Below are 17,499 nucleotides of genomic sequence, written 5' to 3' on the forward strand. Positions count from 1 at the left end.
TGAAGAAAGCCAATGGAATGTTGGCCTTCGTAACAAGAGGAGTTGAGTATAGGAGCAAAGAGGTCCTTCTACAGTTGTACCGGGCCCTGGTGAGACCGCACCTGGAGTACTGTGTGCAGTTTTGGTCTCCAAATTTGAGGAAGGATATTCTTGCTATGGAGGGCGTGCAGCGTAGGTTCACTAGGTTAATTCCCGGAATGGCGGGACTGTCGTATGTTGAAAGGCTGGAGCGATTGGGCTTGTATACACTGGAATTTAGAAGGATGAGGGGGGATCTTATTGAAACATATAAGATAATTAGGGGATTGGACACATTAGAGGCAGATAACATGTTCCCAATGTTGGGGGAGTCCAGAACAAGGGGCCACAGTTTAAGAATAAGGGGTAGGCCATTTAGAACGGAGATGAGGAAGAACTTTTTCAGTCAGAGAGTGGTGAAGGTGTGGAATTCTCTGCCTCAGAAGGCAGTGGAGGCCAGTTCGTTGGATGCTTTCAAGAGAGAGCTGGATAGAGCTCTTAAGGATAGTGGAGTGAGGGGGTATGGCGAGAAGGCAGGAACGGGGTACTGATTGAGAGTGATCAGCCATGATCGCATTGAATGGCGGTGCTGGCTCGAAGGGCTGAATGGCCTACTCCTGCACCTATTGTCTATTGTCTAAGGCTGGTAGCTGTGTTCCAATTAGTCACATTAGAGAAAGTCCATATTGTGATACTAGATACCACAATTCTGGATGAATCAATGTATTGTGTCCTACCTGCCTAAGTAATTATCCCATCAGCTCCTACCAGCACGTTGTCCTACACGTTGTCCAAAGACGTACAGGTATGTAGGTTAATTGACTGGGTAAATGTAAAAATTGTCCCTAGTGTGAGTAGGATAGTGTTAGTGTGCGGGGATCACTGGGCGGTGTGGACTTGGTGGGCCGAAAAGGCCTGTTTCCGCGCTGTATCTGAAATATGAAAAAAAATAATAATAATACAGATCCCGGAAGTAACGTTTGCATGGGGATGTGGATGTATCGCTAACTGTTGGAGTCTGCTTCAGCCCAAGCTAAAATTAAACTCCCACATGGAGCTGAAGCTGTGTATATTAGCCATCAATAAGATCGCTGTACATAGACCATAATCTGATTCTTGCACTCAGGTGGAACATATTGGAGCTTTGCTGCCATGGTTTATAATGTGATTGGAACATTTCAATTAGATTACTGCCTTGTAATCACTCTTAGGTATTGAATCTAAGCAAGTGAAATTGCTCTCTAATTCGTAGTGTTTTTCCAAAACGTTGTTGGAGTCGTCCCTTTGGTTTATTTTCAACCCAACCCCTATCATATTACCAGCTCCAAGGGACAATGTTGGTCCTTTGACCTGAAGGCCAAGGATGGCTCCAGAATCTCCTCCATCTCTCCAATCTTCCATCTCACTGAAGTCAGTCTACGCTTGACCAAGACATCAGCGGTAGTCTTTGGGTCGGGCAGCTGGACATTAACCCAGTATTTCCTCATCTAAATTCCACAAGGATGCACTCATGTGACTGGATGGGCTAAGATACAGCAACACAATAGTCAATAGTCAATAGTCAATTTATTTGTCACATACACATAAATGTGCAGTTAAATGAAAAATTACCCGCAGTTCAACAATAAGACCAATAAAAATAAGCAATAAAAATATGCAATAACACATACAATCATAAACCAACACCAAACAAAAGAAACATCCATCACAGTGAGTCTCCTCCAGTCACCTCCTCACTGTGATGGAAGGCCAGAATGTCTTTTCTCTTCTCCTGCCGTCTTCTCCTGCGGTCAGGCTGTTGAAGTTGCCATGCCGGAGCGGTCGGGGCACCCGACATTGAAGCCCCCGCCGGGCGGAGAAAAATCCCGCGGCGGGCCGAACTAAGCCCCGCGATTCGGGGCGGGCGAAGACGCTGTCGCTGCCGGAGTTCCCGATGTGGGCCCCCACCCAGAGCAGGGGCTGCGAGCTTCCGACGTCCACGCGGCCCGCGGCCGAAGTAGCCTCCGGAGACGAGTCGCAGCGAGGAAGTGGAAGATGCTCACCTGGATACGTACTGAAGAAGGTTGAATCCTGGAGGATAGCACTGAGTAGGAGCCTGTATCTTCAGCGAGGCAGAGAAAATCCTGGATAGGAAAGCATATGGTAGTCTGGTGACCTTCTCCCTCCCCAATCTGTTGAAATGTACTTAATAACAAGACAGAATTTTTTATGAAGGTATTTATTCACAAAATGCTGGAGTAACTCAGTAGGTCAGGCAGCATCTCGGGAGAGAAGGAATGGGCGACGTTTCGGGTCGAGACCCTTCTTCAGTCTGAAGAAGAGTCTCAACCCGAAACGTCGCCCATTCCTTCTCTCCCGAGATGCTGCCTGATCTGCTGAGTTACTCCAGCATTTTGTGAATAAATACCTTTGATTTGTACCAGCATCTACAGTTATTTTCTTATACGATTTTTTAATGAAGTTCAGTTCAGCTGGTTGAATACTCAGTTCATTTTCAGTTATGTCACGTGTACTGAGGTAGAATGAAAAGCTTTTTGTGGCGTGCTATCCAGTTAGCAGAGACACAATACATGATTACAATCGATCCATTTATAGACAATAGACAATAGACAATAGGTGCAGGAGTAGGCCATTCAGCCCTTCGAGCCAGCACCGCCATTCAATGCGATCATGGCTGATCACTATCAATCAGTACCCCGTTCCTGCCTTCTCCCCATACCCCCTCACTCCGCTATCCTTAAGAGCTCTATCCAGCTCTCTCTTGAAAGCATCCAACGAACTGGCCTCCACTGCCTTCTGAGGCAGATAATTCCACACCTTCACCACCCTCTGACTGAAAAAGTTCTTCCTCATCTCCGTTCTAAATGGCCTACCCCTTATTCTCAAACTGTGGCCCCTTGTTCTGGACTCCCCCAACATTGGGAACATGTTATCTGCCTCTAATGTGTCCAATCCCCTAATTATCTTATATGTTTCAATAAGATCCCCCCTCATCCTTCTAAATTCCAGTGTATACAAGCCCAATCGCTCCAGCCTTTCAACATACGACAGTCCCGCCATTCCGGGAATTAATCTAGTGAACCTACGCTGCACGCCCTCCATAGCAAGAATATCCTTCCTCAAATTTGGAGACCAAAACTGCACACAGTACTCCAGGTGCGGTCTCACCAGGGCCCGGTACAACTGTAGAAGGACCTCTTTGCTCCTATACTCAACTCAACATAGTAAGGGAATAACGTTTGGTACAAGGTACAAGGTAAAGCCAGCAAAGTCCGATCAAGGATGGTTAACTCTAACTAATAAATTCTCAGCTATCAGGTCCAAAGTTGTTTTTCAGAGGGTCAGGGAATGATCCTTGTGGCATTCTGTGTGACTGTGGAATCTGGGTGTTTCATAATCGGTCCAATGCTTTGAGGACACATTTCAGGCCAATGCCTCTGTTCAGCTGGGATGGAGTGCAGCATTGTCAGAGTTACTGCTTTGCCCGTGACATGTTCAGCCAAATCGTTTCTGTCCTTTCAGGAAGATGCAGGATGTTCCTTGCTATTACTTAAAGAGCAAATGTTCTGGACAATATTTACTTCCTAAACAAGTTGATAAGAGCATACATCCTGGTCAATATTGCATTGTTGAGATTACTTGCTTCCTCTGCACAACCCTTTAACGCTATGGATATGTTGTGGGCAGCACGGACTTGGTGGGACGAAAAGGCCTGTTTCCGGCTGTATATATATGATATGATATGATATGATATGTTGGTGGCATAGCAGTTAAACTACTGGGCCAGTAACCCAGAGACCTGTCGTACATCAAACAGATACAACATGGCCATAGGCCCTTCAACCCATCAAGTCCATGCCAACCATCAATCTGCAACTGAATAAGTTATATATAAACTATGAACAGGGATGGCAGGACTTTCATATGAAGAAAGATTGGATAGACTCGGCTTGTACTCGCTGGAATTTAGAAGATTGAGGGGGGATCTTATAGAAACTTACAAAATTCTTAAGGGGTTGGACAGGCTAGATGCGGGAAGATTGTTCCCGATGTTGGGGAAGTCCAGAACAAGGGGTCACAGTTTAAGGATAAGGGGGAAGTCTTTTAGGACCGAGATGAGAAAGTTTTTTTTCACACAGAGAGTGGTGAATCTGTGGAATTCTCTGCCACAGAAGGTAGTTGAGGCCAGTTAATTGGCTATATTTAAGAGGGAGTTGGATGTGGCCCTTGTGGCTAAAGGGATCAGGGGGTATGGAGAGAAGGCAGGTACGGGATACTGAGTTGGATGATCAGCCATGATCATATTGAATGGCGGTGCAGGCTCGAAGGGCCAAATGGCCTACTCCTGCACCTATTTTCTATGTTTCTATGTTTCTATCTAACAGTTTACAATAGCCAATTCAGCTACCAAACTGCGTGCCTTTGGGATATCAAAGAAAACTGGAGGCGATACACACAGTCACAGGGTGAGCATGCAAACTCTATACAGACAGCACCAGAAGGAGCTGTGAGGTTGCAGATCGATGAGCTGTGCCAATGTGCAGTCCCCAAACCAAGCTAGCTCTGGAATTTAAATTCCCAACATAATCAGGGATGCGCGAGAAAAAAATAAATCAAGCTTTGCAAATCGAAAGCTGACTGGATTGTTGTAAAAACACATCTGGTTTCACCAATATCATTTAGATGAGAAAGCTGTCTCTTTCCCCAGTCCAGCTTCCATGTGATTCCAGGCCAGCCCGTGCGGTTGGCTGTGTCAAGTCAAGAGTGTCGACTGTGATGTTAACTCAAGTGAGTCTGTGATCAAGGCTGTGTTCTGTCAAATGCACCAGGCAGGAACAGAACAATGGCATTCTTACTTGCTGGAGTTTTCTCAAGCACATTACTGCACCAGCACCACAAATAAATATAAAATAAACCATAATAATAACAATCCATTTTTGGTTATCATATCATATATCTACAGCCGGAAACAGGCCTTTTCGGCCCTCCAAGTCCGTGCCGCCCAGTGATCCCCGTACATTAACACTATCCTACACCCACTAGGGACAATTTTTACATTTACCCAGCCAATTAACCTACATACCTGTACGTCTTTGGAGTGTGGGAGGAAACCGAAGATCTCGGAGAAAACCCACGCAGGTCACGGGGAGAACGTACAAACTCCTTACAGTGCAGCACCCGTAGTCAGGATCGAACCTGTGTCTCCGGCGCTGCATTCGCTGTAAAGCAGCAACTCTACCGCTGCGCCACCGTGCCGCCCTGAACTTGTGAACTGAACCATAACAGTGCTAGCTGAAGTACCTAGTGTGACTCTTACACAAAATCCATAGTAGTTTGTTGCTGAGGTAGGACTGCGGTTAGCTTGTGATGTATGCTTGAAAAGTCTGTTGGTTGCTGGGCAGAAGCTGTTCTTGAACCCAGAGGTGACAGTAGAGGTAACCTAGAGATAGAGGTTACAAGCAGCTCAACAGGATGGAATATATGTGCATGACCTTTGATGCAGCAGTGAGCAGCCAATCGGGAGACGGGAGATATCAGGTGAAGCCACTTGGAAAGAGATTGCAGTGAGGAAGTTGACAGTCAAGGTGACATTCATCTCCAAGAGGGGCCAGACACAGGGGTCTTCCCATAGATCATCACGCACCTCAGTAGTGACAGCCTTGGAAAATCTAAGCCTGTGAATATACCCTTCTTAATACCATCCCAATCTTAAAGTTTTTATACCCTGAACTTAAATTCCCCGACAGTTAATTCTGCGACTCAGCAATCCAGTCAGGGTGCCCACAGTGAGTTAGCAATCCTCTCACGTTAACAAAGAGTCAGGCAATTAGGAGAGGAATACAGTTGCCCTGTTTCTGACTGCCCACCCCTGAAGCATATCAATTCTCTAACAGCCTGGTATAACCACAAATCTGGGTCCACTAATCTCAGTTTGTACAATAGCTCATGAGAACATCACAGCAGCAGTAATCTGCAAGACTCCTCAAGCCAGCTCTGCCCTTCAAAAACTGAGCTTCTTTATCAATTCCAGTCCCTATAGTGTGAAATCTTCAGAACCTATAAATCTATTGCTTAATCTTTCATGAACACAGCCTTTCAGTTCAAGACTTTTATTTCTTCCTTTCTCCACGATGTATGTGAAGGAATAGATTGGCTTCCAAATTCAAAACATTCACGATGGTTCTGTTATGAAGTCAATTTACTCAAAGAACTATAAAAAAAAAATTCTCTCTTAATCATAATTGCAATGGTCTTTCTCCGAAGTTAATTGTCTTTACTTGACCCTGCCTCAGTCCTGTCTCAGAACACTTTGATTTTAACACTTCAATTCTCGTTTCCAAATATTGCCATTGTTTCCACATCTGTGAATGACTTGGCCGTTTGAATTGAGAACTGGCATAGAAGACAGAGAGTAGTGATGGAACAGTGTCGTTCTGACTGGAAGTCTATGACCAGTGGTGTTCTACAGAAACCAGTGCTGGGACCTCTGTTGTTTATTATATATATAAATGACTTGGATGAGAATTCAGAGAGGTTAGTTAGTATCATCCTTAAACAAGAGCAAGATTAGGAGTAACGACTAGGAGCGATAAGGCTTGTATACACTGGAATTTAGAAGGATGAGAGGAGATCTTATCGAAATGTATAAGATTATTAAGGGGTTGGACACGTTAGAGGCAGGAAACATGTTCCCAATGTTGGGGGAGTCCAGAACAAGGGGCCACAGTTTAAGAATAAGGGGTAGGCCATTTAGAACGGAGATGAGGAAAAACTTTTTCAGTCAGAGAGTTGTGAATCTGTGGAATTCTCTGCCTCAGAAGGCAGTGGAGGCCAATTCTCTGAATGCATTCAAGAGAGAGCTGGATAGAGCTCTTAAGGATAGCGGAGTCAGGGGGTATGGGGAGAAGGCAGGAACGGGGTACTGATTGAGAATGATCAGCCATGATCACATTGAATGGCGGTGCTGGCTCGAAGGGCCGAATGGCCTCCTCCTGGACCACCCCTGCACCTATTGTCTATTGTCTATTATCTAACGTTGCCTTAACTTGCATGCGTAAATGACCACCCTCTGGTGCCTCTGACATTCCACCATCGTGAAATGCTTTTACATACAAGTCATGGATCATATCAATTCCAGCCTCCAGGCCAACCTTGAACCACTGCAGATGGCATGTCTCTGGCCCTACACTCATCCTTGGAACATCTGGATAACAAGGACACCTCTATTGCATTGACTGCATCAACTTCATGGACGACAGTTCTGCCTTCAACACCATAATTTTAAGCAAACTCATCTCCCATCTCCTGAACCAAGGACTCAGCATCACCCTCTGCAACTGGATCCTTGACTTCCTGACCCAAAGACCACAATCTGTGAAAATAAACATCCTCCACGAGAATTGCCAACATTGACGCCCTGCTGGACTTCATTACTAGCCCTTTACTGCACTCCCTGTACCATTGCGACTATGAAGCCAAATTCTTACACTAACTCCCTTTATAAGTTTGCAGGTGATACCACAATGGTGGGCTGGATCTTGAACAATGATGAAATGGAATACAGGAATGAGACAGAGAGCTTACCAGAGAGCAGCCAACAAATTCAAAGAGCATTCCCTCTTTCATCTCCTGTCGGGCAAAAGAAACAAAAGCTTGATGCTATTCCTTCCCTGCTATTATCAGACTTTTGCACGAACCTCTTATATACCAAGGAGGTATTCCTCATCCCCCATCCAACCTCATTGCACCCCTTACACTCTCTCTTTCATCTGTATTTTCTCTGTAGATGTAACACTATATTCTGCATGGCTTGATGGTATTAATGTCTGTATGTTTTACCTGAATAACACACAAAAGGCTTTTCACTGTATATCAATACATGTGACAGTAAGAAACCAATACCAATACCAAATGGGGTTTAAACCTGGGCAAGTGTGAGGTATTGCACTTTGGAGGTCAAATGTGAGGGCAAAATCTACAGTTCGTGGCAAGACCCTTAACACCATTGATATTCAAAGACATCTTGAGATACAAGTCAATTGCTCCCTGGAAATGTATGCGAAGGTGTTTAGTATGCTTGTCTTCATTGGCTCAGGCATCGAGTACAAGATTCAGGAATTCATGTTGTAAGGCCACATTTCCAGTGTTGTGTGCAGTCCCATTCACTCAATGTTGTGAAGGTTTTTGAGAGGGTGCAAAGGTGGATTGCCAGGTTGCTGCTTGGATTAGAGGGCTTGGTAATAGAAGTTCATAAAATGATGAAAGGCATACAGTAGATAGAATAGGCAATCACATTGTGTTCCCAGGATGGAAATGACCACACTGGTGGGCACAGCTTTAAAGTGAAAGGGGGAAAGTTTAAAGGAGATGTGTGGGAAAGTTGTTTTACACTTTTCCGTTTATTTTAGTTTAGTTTAGAGATACAGTGCGGAAACGGGCCGTTTAGCCCACTGAGTCTACACTGACCTGCGATCCCCATGCACGAACACTATCCTACACACACGAGGGACAATTTACATTTATACCAAGGCAATTAACCTACAAAACCAATAAGTCTTTGGAGTGTGGGCGGAAACCGAAGAACTCGGTCAAAATCTGCGCAGGTCACGGGGAGAACGTACAAGCTCTGTACAAACAGCACCCGTAGAGGGGCGGCACGGTGGCGCAGTGGTAGAGTTGCTGCCTTACAGCGAATGCAGCGCCGGAGACTCAGGTTCGATCCTGACTACGGGCGCCGTCTGTACGGAGTTTGTACGTTCTCCCCGTGACCTGCGTGGGATTTCTCCGAGATCTTCGGTTTCCTCCCACACTCCAAAGACGTACAGGTATGTAGGTTAATTGACTGGGTAAATGTAAAAATAAATAAAAAATTGTCCCTAGTGTGTGTAGGATAGTGTTAAGATGCGGGGATCGCTGGGCGGCGCGGACTCGTTGGGCCGAAGGGCCTGTTCCTGCGCTGTATCTCTAAATCTAAATCTAAATCTAGATCGAACCCGGATCTCTGGCACTGCAGGTGCTGTAAGGCAGCAACTCTACCGCTGCGCCACTGTGCCGCCCACCTATACAGTGATAGGTGTTTGGTACCACGGCCTGTTGTGGTGGAAGTAATCACAATAGTGTTGTTTAAGCGACTTTTAGATAGGTACCCAAAATGCTTCACATTTACTAAAGTTATGTGACCCATTAACCACCTTCCACATAACAAATTCTGAAGCAGTTATCATCCAGTGGAATTGATCCTTGACTCTAATCCCCAAACCATTACATAACTAACGCGAACCAAAGTGAAGTGTCAAGATTGAATAATAGAAGGTATATAGACGAACGTTGTGGAAATAAAGTCTCCAAGCACTGAAAGATTGAGGTGATCTTTCCTTTCACAAGGCTAGTCCCTCTTGTATATTACCATCATGTTCTTTGCTTAGCTTTTGAACCTTATTTTCCTCTGCACCGAACATTAATCAAACATTTTAAGCACCTTTTTGTAGGTCTAGTTTCCTTCCTCCCTGATTCTCAGCTTTCGACCCGAAACATCACCTATTCAATAGACAATAGACAATTGACAATAGGTGCAGGAGGAGGCCATTCGGCCCTTTGAGCCAGCACCGCCATTCAATGTGATCATGGCTGATCATTCTCAATCAGTACCCCGTTCCTGCCTTCTCCCCATAACCCCTGACTCCGCTATCCTTAAGAGCTCTATGTAGCTCTCTCTTGAATGCATTCAGAGAATTGGCCTCCACTGCCTTCTGAGGCAGAGAATTCCACAGATTCACAACTCTCTGACTGAAAATGTTTTTCCTCATCACTGTTCTAAATGGCCTACCCCTTATTCTTAAACTGTGGCCCCTTGTTCTGGACTTCCCCAACATTGGGAACATGTTTCCTGGCTCTATCGTGTCCAACCCCTTAATAATCTTATACGTTTCGATAAGATCCCCTCTCATCCTTCTAAATTCCAGTGTATACAAGCCTGGTCGCTCCAGTCTTTCAACATATGACAGTCTCGCCATTCCGGGAAATAACCTAGTAAACCTACGCTGCACGCCCTCAATAGCAAGAATATCCTTCCTCAAATTTGGAGACCAAAACTGCACACAGTACTCCAGGTGCGGTCTCACTAGGGCCCTGTACAACTGCAGAAGGACCTCTTTGCTCCTATACTCAACTCCTCTTGTTATGAAGGCCAACATTCCATTGGCTTTCTTCACTGCCTGCTGTACCTGCTTTCCTCCAGAGATGCCGCCTGACCCGCTGAGCTACTCCAGCATTTTGTGCCTATCTTTGGTGTAAAACAGCATCTGCTGTCCCTTCCTACGCACTTTAAGCATGGAACTTCAGATGGAATCTGTTGGCGTTGGCACATTTTGAAACTCATAGTGTGGGATGGGAGAGTTGAATTTTGAGGTTGATTTGCAAAGGTGTGTTTCATGTTCGCTTGGGCTGCAGATACCTGAGGAGTGGTCCCAATAGAAAACAATGCTTGCATTGTGGGCCAAGTCAAGTGATTACCTAGAGATTGGACAGAGCTGTTTTGGAATTAGATTTCATTTTCTGCCAAAGATTTAGCCTTTAGCTTGGCTTGTCCATTTCCCTGCTCGAGTATGATTATCTCATCCTAGGTGTTCATACAGGGGCAGCACTGCCTAGCAGTAGAGTTACTGCTTTACAGCGCCAGAGACCCGGATTCAATCCTGTCTGTCCAGAGGTTAGACAATAGACAATAGACAATAGACAATAGACAATAGGTGTAGGAGTAGGCCATTCGGCCCTTCAAGCCAGCACCGCCATTCAATGTGATCATGGCTGATCATTCTCAATCAGTACCCTGTTCCTGCCTTCTCCCCATACCCCCTGACTCCGCTATCCTTAAGAGCTCTATCTAGCTCTCTCCTGAATGCATTCAGAGAATTGGCCTCCACTGCCTTCTGAGGTAGAGAATTCCACAGATTCACAACTCTCTAACTGAAAAAGTTTTTCCTCATCTCCGTTCTAAATGGCCTACCCCTTATTCTTAAACTGTGGCCCCTTGTTCTGGACTTCCCCAACATTGGGAACATGTTTCCTGGCTCTATCGTGTCCAACCCCTTAATAATCTTATACGTTTCGATAAGATCCCCTCTCATCTTTCTAAATTCCAGTGCATACAAGCCCAGTCGATCCAGTCTTTCAACATACGACAGTCCCGCCATTCCGGGAATGAACCTAGTAAACCTACGCTGCACGCTCTGAATAGCAAGAATATCCTTTCTCAAATTTGGAGACCAAAACTGCACACAGTACTCCAGGTACGGTCTCACCAGGGCCCTGTACAACTGCAGAAGGACCTCTTTGCTCCAATACTCAACGCCTCTTGTTATGAAGGCCAACATTCCATTGGTTCTCCCCGTGACCTGCGGGGAGTTTGTTCTTCCCGTGACCTGCGAGGCTTTACTCCAAGATCTTTGGTTTCCTCCCACACTCCTAAGATGTACAGGTTTGTAGGTTAATTGGCTTGCTGAAAGAAATGTAAAAAATGGCTCTTGTGTGTGTAGTGTAGTGTTCGTGTGTGGGAATCACAAGTCGGTGCAGACTCAGTGGACCAAAGGGCCTGTATCTCTAAACTAAACCCAACTAAACTAAACTAAACATTGTAGACCGTGTTCTCTTCTATTTTCTTTACATGATTATGATGTCTCTGAAAGCTCCTCAGAGGGGGAAGTGACGTGAGGGTGTGAGGGAGATGAAGGGAAGGAATGCTTACAATCACCTTTTTCAAGTAATGCCAAACAATCTGGGTAAAGAGAAACAGGAGTTTGCAATTATATTTTCAGGGAAAAAGGAACTGACAGATGGATACTCAGGGCCAAGCAAGAAGAGGTGGTCGGAATGTGTAGGAAAGAACTGCAGATGCTGGTTTAAATCGAAGATAGACAAGGTAGAAGGTTGAGTTCTTGTCTACCCAAGAAGAGGTGGTCCTTGGACAATTCTGGTGGACTGGGAGTAGGCAGCATATAGTATAAGAATCATGAAGAGATGTTCAAAAGACAAGGGAACCCATTCACCCTCGCAATCATGGCTCAGATCAGGAAAACACACAGCGTAAATCTCATACACCATTGGCGAGTTTTCTAAGCAAGTCGGTTTTTTTCAGATTGTCACGGCAGCACTTTAAGTGTGGGCTTGCACATGCTTCACTAATTCGAAAGTCTGTAATTAATGTATTCACTTTGCAATGTTTATGTGCAAATTTTATATTTTCACCATAATTCACCAGTAATCCACTTTTTTTTGTAGTCTTCGTACAATGTTTCATCTCCTCGGGAGTAGCAGTTATCTATCTGATGTGATCTTAAGGTTATCTTTACTGTGCTGGCCAAATTTCTCATCATCTTTTTCCAATATGTAAGGCTCTTGGTTTCTTATCCATGAAACAAACTTGCCTGATTTTCTTACAATTTCTGGAGATTTATTTCATTAGGGTGGCAAGGTGGCGCAGAAGTAGAGTTGCTGCCGTACAGCACCAGTAGACCTGACTTAGACCTGTAGACCTGACGTAGTCAATCCTGACTACGGGCGCTGTCTGTACAGAGTTTGTACGTTCTCCCCATGACCGCATGGGTTTTCTCCGAGATCTTCGGTTTCCTCCCACATTCCAAAGATGTACAGGTTTGTAGGTTAATTGGCTGGGTAGACAATAGACAATAGGTGCAGGAGGAGGCCATTCGGCCCTTCGAGCCAGCACCGCCATTCAATGTATAAATGTAAATTGTCCCTAGTGTGTGTGGGAAAATTTTAATATACAGGGATCGCTGGTTGGTACAAACTTGGTGGACCAAAGGTCCTGTTTCTGTGCTGTATCTCTAAACTAAACTAAACTAATTTCTTCTTCACACACTCATCTGCTTTCATTCATCGCGAACGTAAATATATATGACAAAATGCTAAAACCCCAGTACAGTTCACTTGTCACTTCCAGAGAACAAATCGATCATTACTCTGGGCTGGCATGGAATCCAAGTCATTTTGGAAACTGGATCCAAAGTTGGGTTGGTGATAGGAGGCAGTGGATACTAATGGAGGTTTCATTTTCTTACTGCAACTCTACAACCAGGGGTGTATCACAGCTATCAGTGCTGACATCTTTGTTATTTGTCATTTATATAAATTACTTAGAAGAGAATGCCTGTGGGCTGATAAATAGATTTAATGATCACTTGAAGATTGGTGGAATTGCAGATGAGAAGATAATTGCTAAGAATGCAGAGGCATTGGTCAGTGAGTGGAGGGGTGGCAGATGGAATTTAATCCAGACAAGTGTGGGGTGATGTACTTTGGGTCATCTAATACAGGCCAGACATCTGCGGTAATTGGCAGAGACCTTAGAATTGTTAATGTGCAGAGTGCCCTTGAGGTGCATGTTAACTGCTTCATGAAAATAATGGCACAGGTGGACAGGATAGTGAGGAAAACATTTAGTGTAGCAAGGAACAGCAGATGCTGGTTCATACCGAAGATAGACGCACAATGCTGGAGTAACTCAGCGGGTCAAGCAGCATCTCTGGAGAAAGGGTCTAAGAAAGGGTCTCGACCCGAAACGTCTCCAGAGATGCTGCCTGACCCAATGACCTACTCCAGCATTTTGTGTCAACTTTCAAAGAAGACATTTAATTTGCTTTTTCTTCTTGCACAGAGGTATTGAGTCTGAGAGCTGGCACATCAAGTTGCAGCTGCACAAAACATTGGTTAGGCCAAACTTGGAATAATATGTGCAGTTCTGGTGATCACACTATATGCATCACATCTACTCTATCGGAACGGAAGCGGTAGTGCTAGAAAAAGTGCAGAAGTGAAGAGATTCACCAGGATATAGGCTGGAGTGAAAGACTTGTTAGTTACAAGGATTGGCTGAGATCGTTCTCACTGAAATGCAGGAGGCTGAGGGGAACCTCTATAAAATAGTGAAGGGCCTGGATAGGAGAGATAGCCACAGTCTTTTTGAAAACGTGAAGGAGTCCACAATTAGAATCTGTGCGTTTAAGGTGAGAGGGGGAAATATTCAAAGGGCAGGGCTTTTTACAAGGAGGTTGGTGGATGTATGGAACAAGCTGGTAGAGGAGGTGGTGGAGCGTTTAAAAACCATTCAGCCAGGTACTGTGGAATATGATACAAACACAGGAAAATGGGATTCGTGTGGCATTTCCGCGGCATGGAAGAGTTGGGCCGATCGGCCTGTTGTACAACTCTACAACCTTCTGACTATATGATGTAAGGAGATAGAGAAATGCAATATGGGCTCATAAAATTAGCTGTGGCATAAGGGAAAGGGAGTGGGAGGAAAGGTAGAAGAGAATAAAAAGGACAAAAGGGACTTGCTGAGTTGCGTGCTAAACTGCTCAAAGTTTGGGACTTTGTTGTAGATTAGACGTGTGCATCCGCTAACTCATAGCTCCAGCAACCCATGTGTTTGCTCTTGATTGCCCGTGCTGTATCTGCGTACGTTACACATTCTTCTGTGAATGCAAGGTCCCCCCCCCCCCCCCGCCCCAGGGTGCTGAACTCCAATTTCCTCCCACATCTTCGAGAATTGCAAGCCAGTCGGTTAAATGGCAACTGTTGACTACCCACAGTGTGAGCAGGTAGTAGGGGAATCATTGGGAGCTGATGGGATTGTGAAGGAGAATAGGGGAATGGGATTGCTGTGAGACCCAACACAGACTCGATGGGACAAACAACGTTCTCCTATGTTGCAAAAAATTAAGAAAACGTAGATTTGAATGTAGAAAATGTTCAACAGTTTTGGCAGTTTTGGCAGCATGGTGAGATAAACGAAACAGGCCATGTAAGTTTGAGCTTGATGCCCCTGCAAGAGATAAGATGAAAGGTCATCAACCTGAAATGTTGACTCTGTTTCTCTCTCCGCCAATGCTGCCTGACCCACTGAGTAATTTCAAAATTGTCTGTTTTTATTTAATCTTATTTTATTTAATGGTTCTACTCTTTTGTAGAAACAATAGACAATAGACTAGACACAAGGACTTTCCAGGATAAGCAAAATCAGTTACTGAAAATGATATGGATTGATATTATCAGATATTATTGAAATTATCAGATGACTCTCAAAGACTTCTTTTTAGATTGCTCTCTTTGCCATTTTAGTGGTAGTGATAATCCATTTTAAATAAATAGGGATGGGAACAGGAGATAAGGGCCTTCACACAACAGCTTCAGTGACAGTAATTTCTAATCATTAACAAGTTGCTCCAGAAAGTCTTGTTACCAAACATTATCCGAGCCTTGCATCCTTTGGGAACAATCATGTACACTAATGAATGTTATTTTGACAATACTGTTCAGTGTAACCATCCAAATTCATATCATTTATCCAATTTTTATCTGAAGTTAATTACAGCTCGGTAATTGTAGGGGAGCATAGTAGCTTCAGCATTGCTCACTGCTTTGTTTGTGCTCTACAGATATCTGTACAAGCTTCGAGATCTGCACTTGGAGTGTGAAAACTACACCGAAGCTGCCTATACACTGCTCTTGCATGCTAAACTGCTCAAGGTATGGAATGTTCCCTGCATTGTACCCACTCGAAAGACAGCTCAGCTGCCTGTTCACATGCAAGTGGCAACTTTATCACAGAGGGTGGTTTGTATATGGAATGAGTTGCCAGAGGAAGTAGTTGAGGCAGATACTATAACAGCAATGAAAAGACACTTGGATAGATAGATAGACAGGAAAGGCTCAGAGGGATGTGTCGAAAGGAACTGCAGATGCTGGTTTAAACCGAAGACAGACACAAAAAGCTGGAGCAATTCAGCGGGTCAGACAGCATCTCTGGAGAAATTCCTCCAGAGACGCTGTCTGACCCGCTGAGTTACCTAAGCTTTTTGTGTCCATCCAAGGTTTAGAGGGATATTGGTCAAACACAGTCAAATGGGATGAGGTTAGATGAAGCATGTTGGTCGGCATGGACAGTTGGGCAGAAGGGCCTGTTCCCGTGCTGTATGTCTCATTGTCTCTATGTTACATTAAATTATTTATCATAACATTTAGAGCTGTGCTGGAAGAATGCAAAGGAGAATTATCGTTGAGTGGGACTGTCATATGTCATATGTTGAAAGACGATCGACTAGGCTTGTACACACTGGAATTTAGAAGGATGAGAGGAGATCTTATCGAAATGTATAAGATTATTGAGGGGTTGGACACGTTAGATGCAGGAAACATGTTCCCAATGTTGAACAAGGGGCCACAGTTTAAGAATAAGGGGTAGGCCATTTAGAACTGGGATGAGGAAAAACTTTTTCAGTCAGAGAGTTGTGAATCTGTGGAATTCTCTGCCTCAGAAGGCAGTGGAGGCCAATTCTCTGAATGCATTCAAGAGAGAGCTAGATAGAGCTCTTAAGAATAGCGGAGTCAGTGGGCATGGGGAGAAGGCAGGAACGGGGTACTGATTGAGAATGATCAGCCATGATCACATTGAATGGTGGTGCTGGCTTGAAGGGCCGAATGGCCTCCTCCTGCACCTATTGTCTATTGTCTACATACAACCTTACTAAAATTGGTATCAATTGTTACATCCATTGGACATTTAATAAGTACAGACTGATCCAATAAAGGGCACAAGAGGAAGATCCTTTGGGCATGTTGGTGTGGTGCAAGCGCACATGGTGATCCTGGTGGCCAGAGTGGTGACATACGCTTTTGGCATGCTGGCCTCTATTAGTAGAGGCACTGAGTATAGAATGTGTAGGAAAATAACTGCAGATGCTGGTTCAAACCGAAGGTGTCACAAAATGCTGGAGTAACTCAGTTGGTCAGGCAGCATCACAGGAGAGAAGATAAAGGGTGACGTTTTGGGTCAAGACCCTTCATTATGTTACGGTTATACAAGGAGTTGGTGAGGCCACACTTGGAGTATAGTGTTCAGTTTTGGTCACCCACCCTATAGAAAAGATGCTACTGATCTGGAAAGTGTGCAGAAAAGATTTGTGAATATGTTGCCAGGTCTCATGCAACTAAATTATCGTGAGCGGTTGGGCAGGCTGGGACTTACTTTCTTGGAGTACAGGAGACTGAGGGGTGATCCTATTGAGGTGTGTAAAATCATGAGGGACATAGATAGGATGAAAACACAGTCTTTTTCCCCCAGAGTTGGGGAATCAAGGGCCAAAGGCTATAGGTTTAAAATCAGAAGGGAAAGATTTAATAGGAACCTGAAGGGCAACTTTTTAACATGGACTATTGTGTGCGTATGGAATAAGCTTGCAGAAGGAAGTGGAAGAGGTAGTAAATTAACTTTTAGTCAGGTGTAGGAAAGAAAACTGCAGATGCTGGTTTAAATCGAAGGTAGACACAAAAAGCTGGAGTAACTCAGCGGGTCAGGCAGCATCTCTTGAGAGAAGGAATAGGTGACGTTTCGGGTCGAGACCCTTCTTCAGACTGTCTCGACCCGAAACGTCACCCATTCCTTTTCTCCAGAGATGCTGCCTG

The 17,499-nt window shown here is 44.6% G+C and overlaps 1 protein-coding gene across 1 annotated transcript in view; it reads left to right on the forward strand.

Annotated features, from left to right (window-relative positions):
- LOC144600250 (dedicator of cytokinesis protein 2-like) overlaps window positions 1-17,499 on the forward strand; it is a 706,150-nt gene that overhangs the window by 561,911 nt on the left and 126,740 nt on the right. The window contains exon 37 of the mRNA XM_078411810.1: window positions 15,474-15,564. Coding sequence (XP_078267936.1) covers window positions 15,474-15,564 — 91 coding nt within the window. The remainder of the gene's footprint in view (window positions 1-15,473; window positions 15,565-17,499) is intronic.

The sequence above is a fragment of the Rhinoraja longicauda genome, chromosome 14 (genome assembly GCF_053455715.1).
Source record: "Rhinoraja longicauda isolate Sanriku21f chromosome 14, sRhiLon1.1, whole genome shotgun sequence".
NCBI classification, from domain to species: domain Eukaryota; kingdom Metazoa; phylum Chordata; class Chondrichthyes; order Rajiformes; family Arhynchobatidae; genus Rhinoraja; species Rhinoraja longicauda.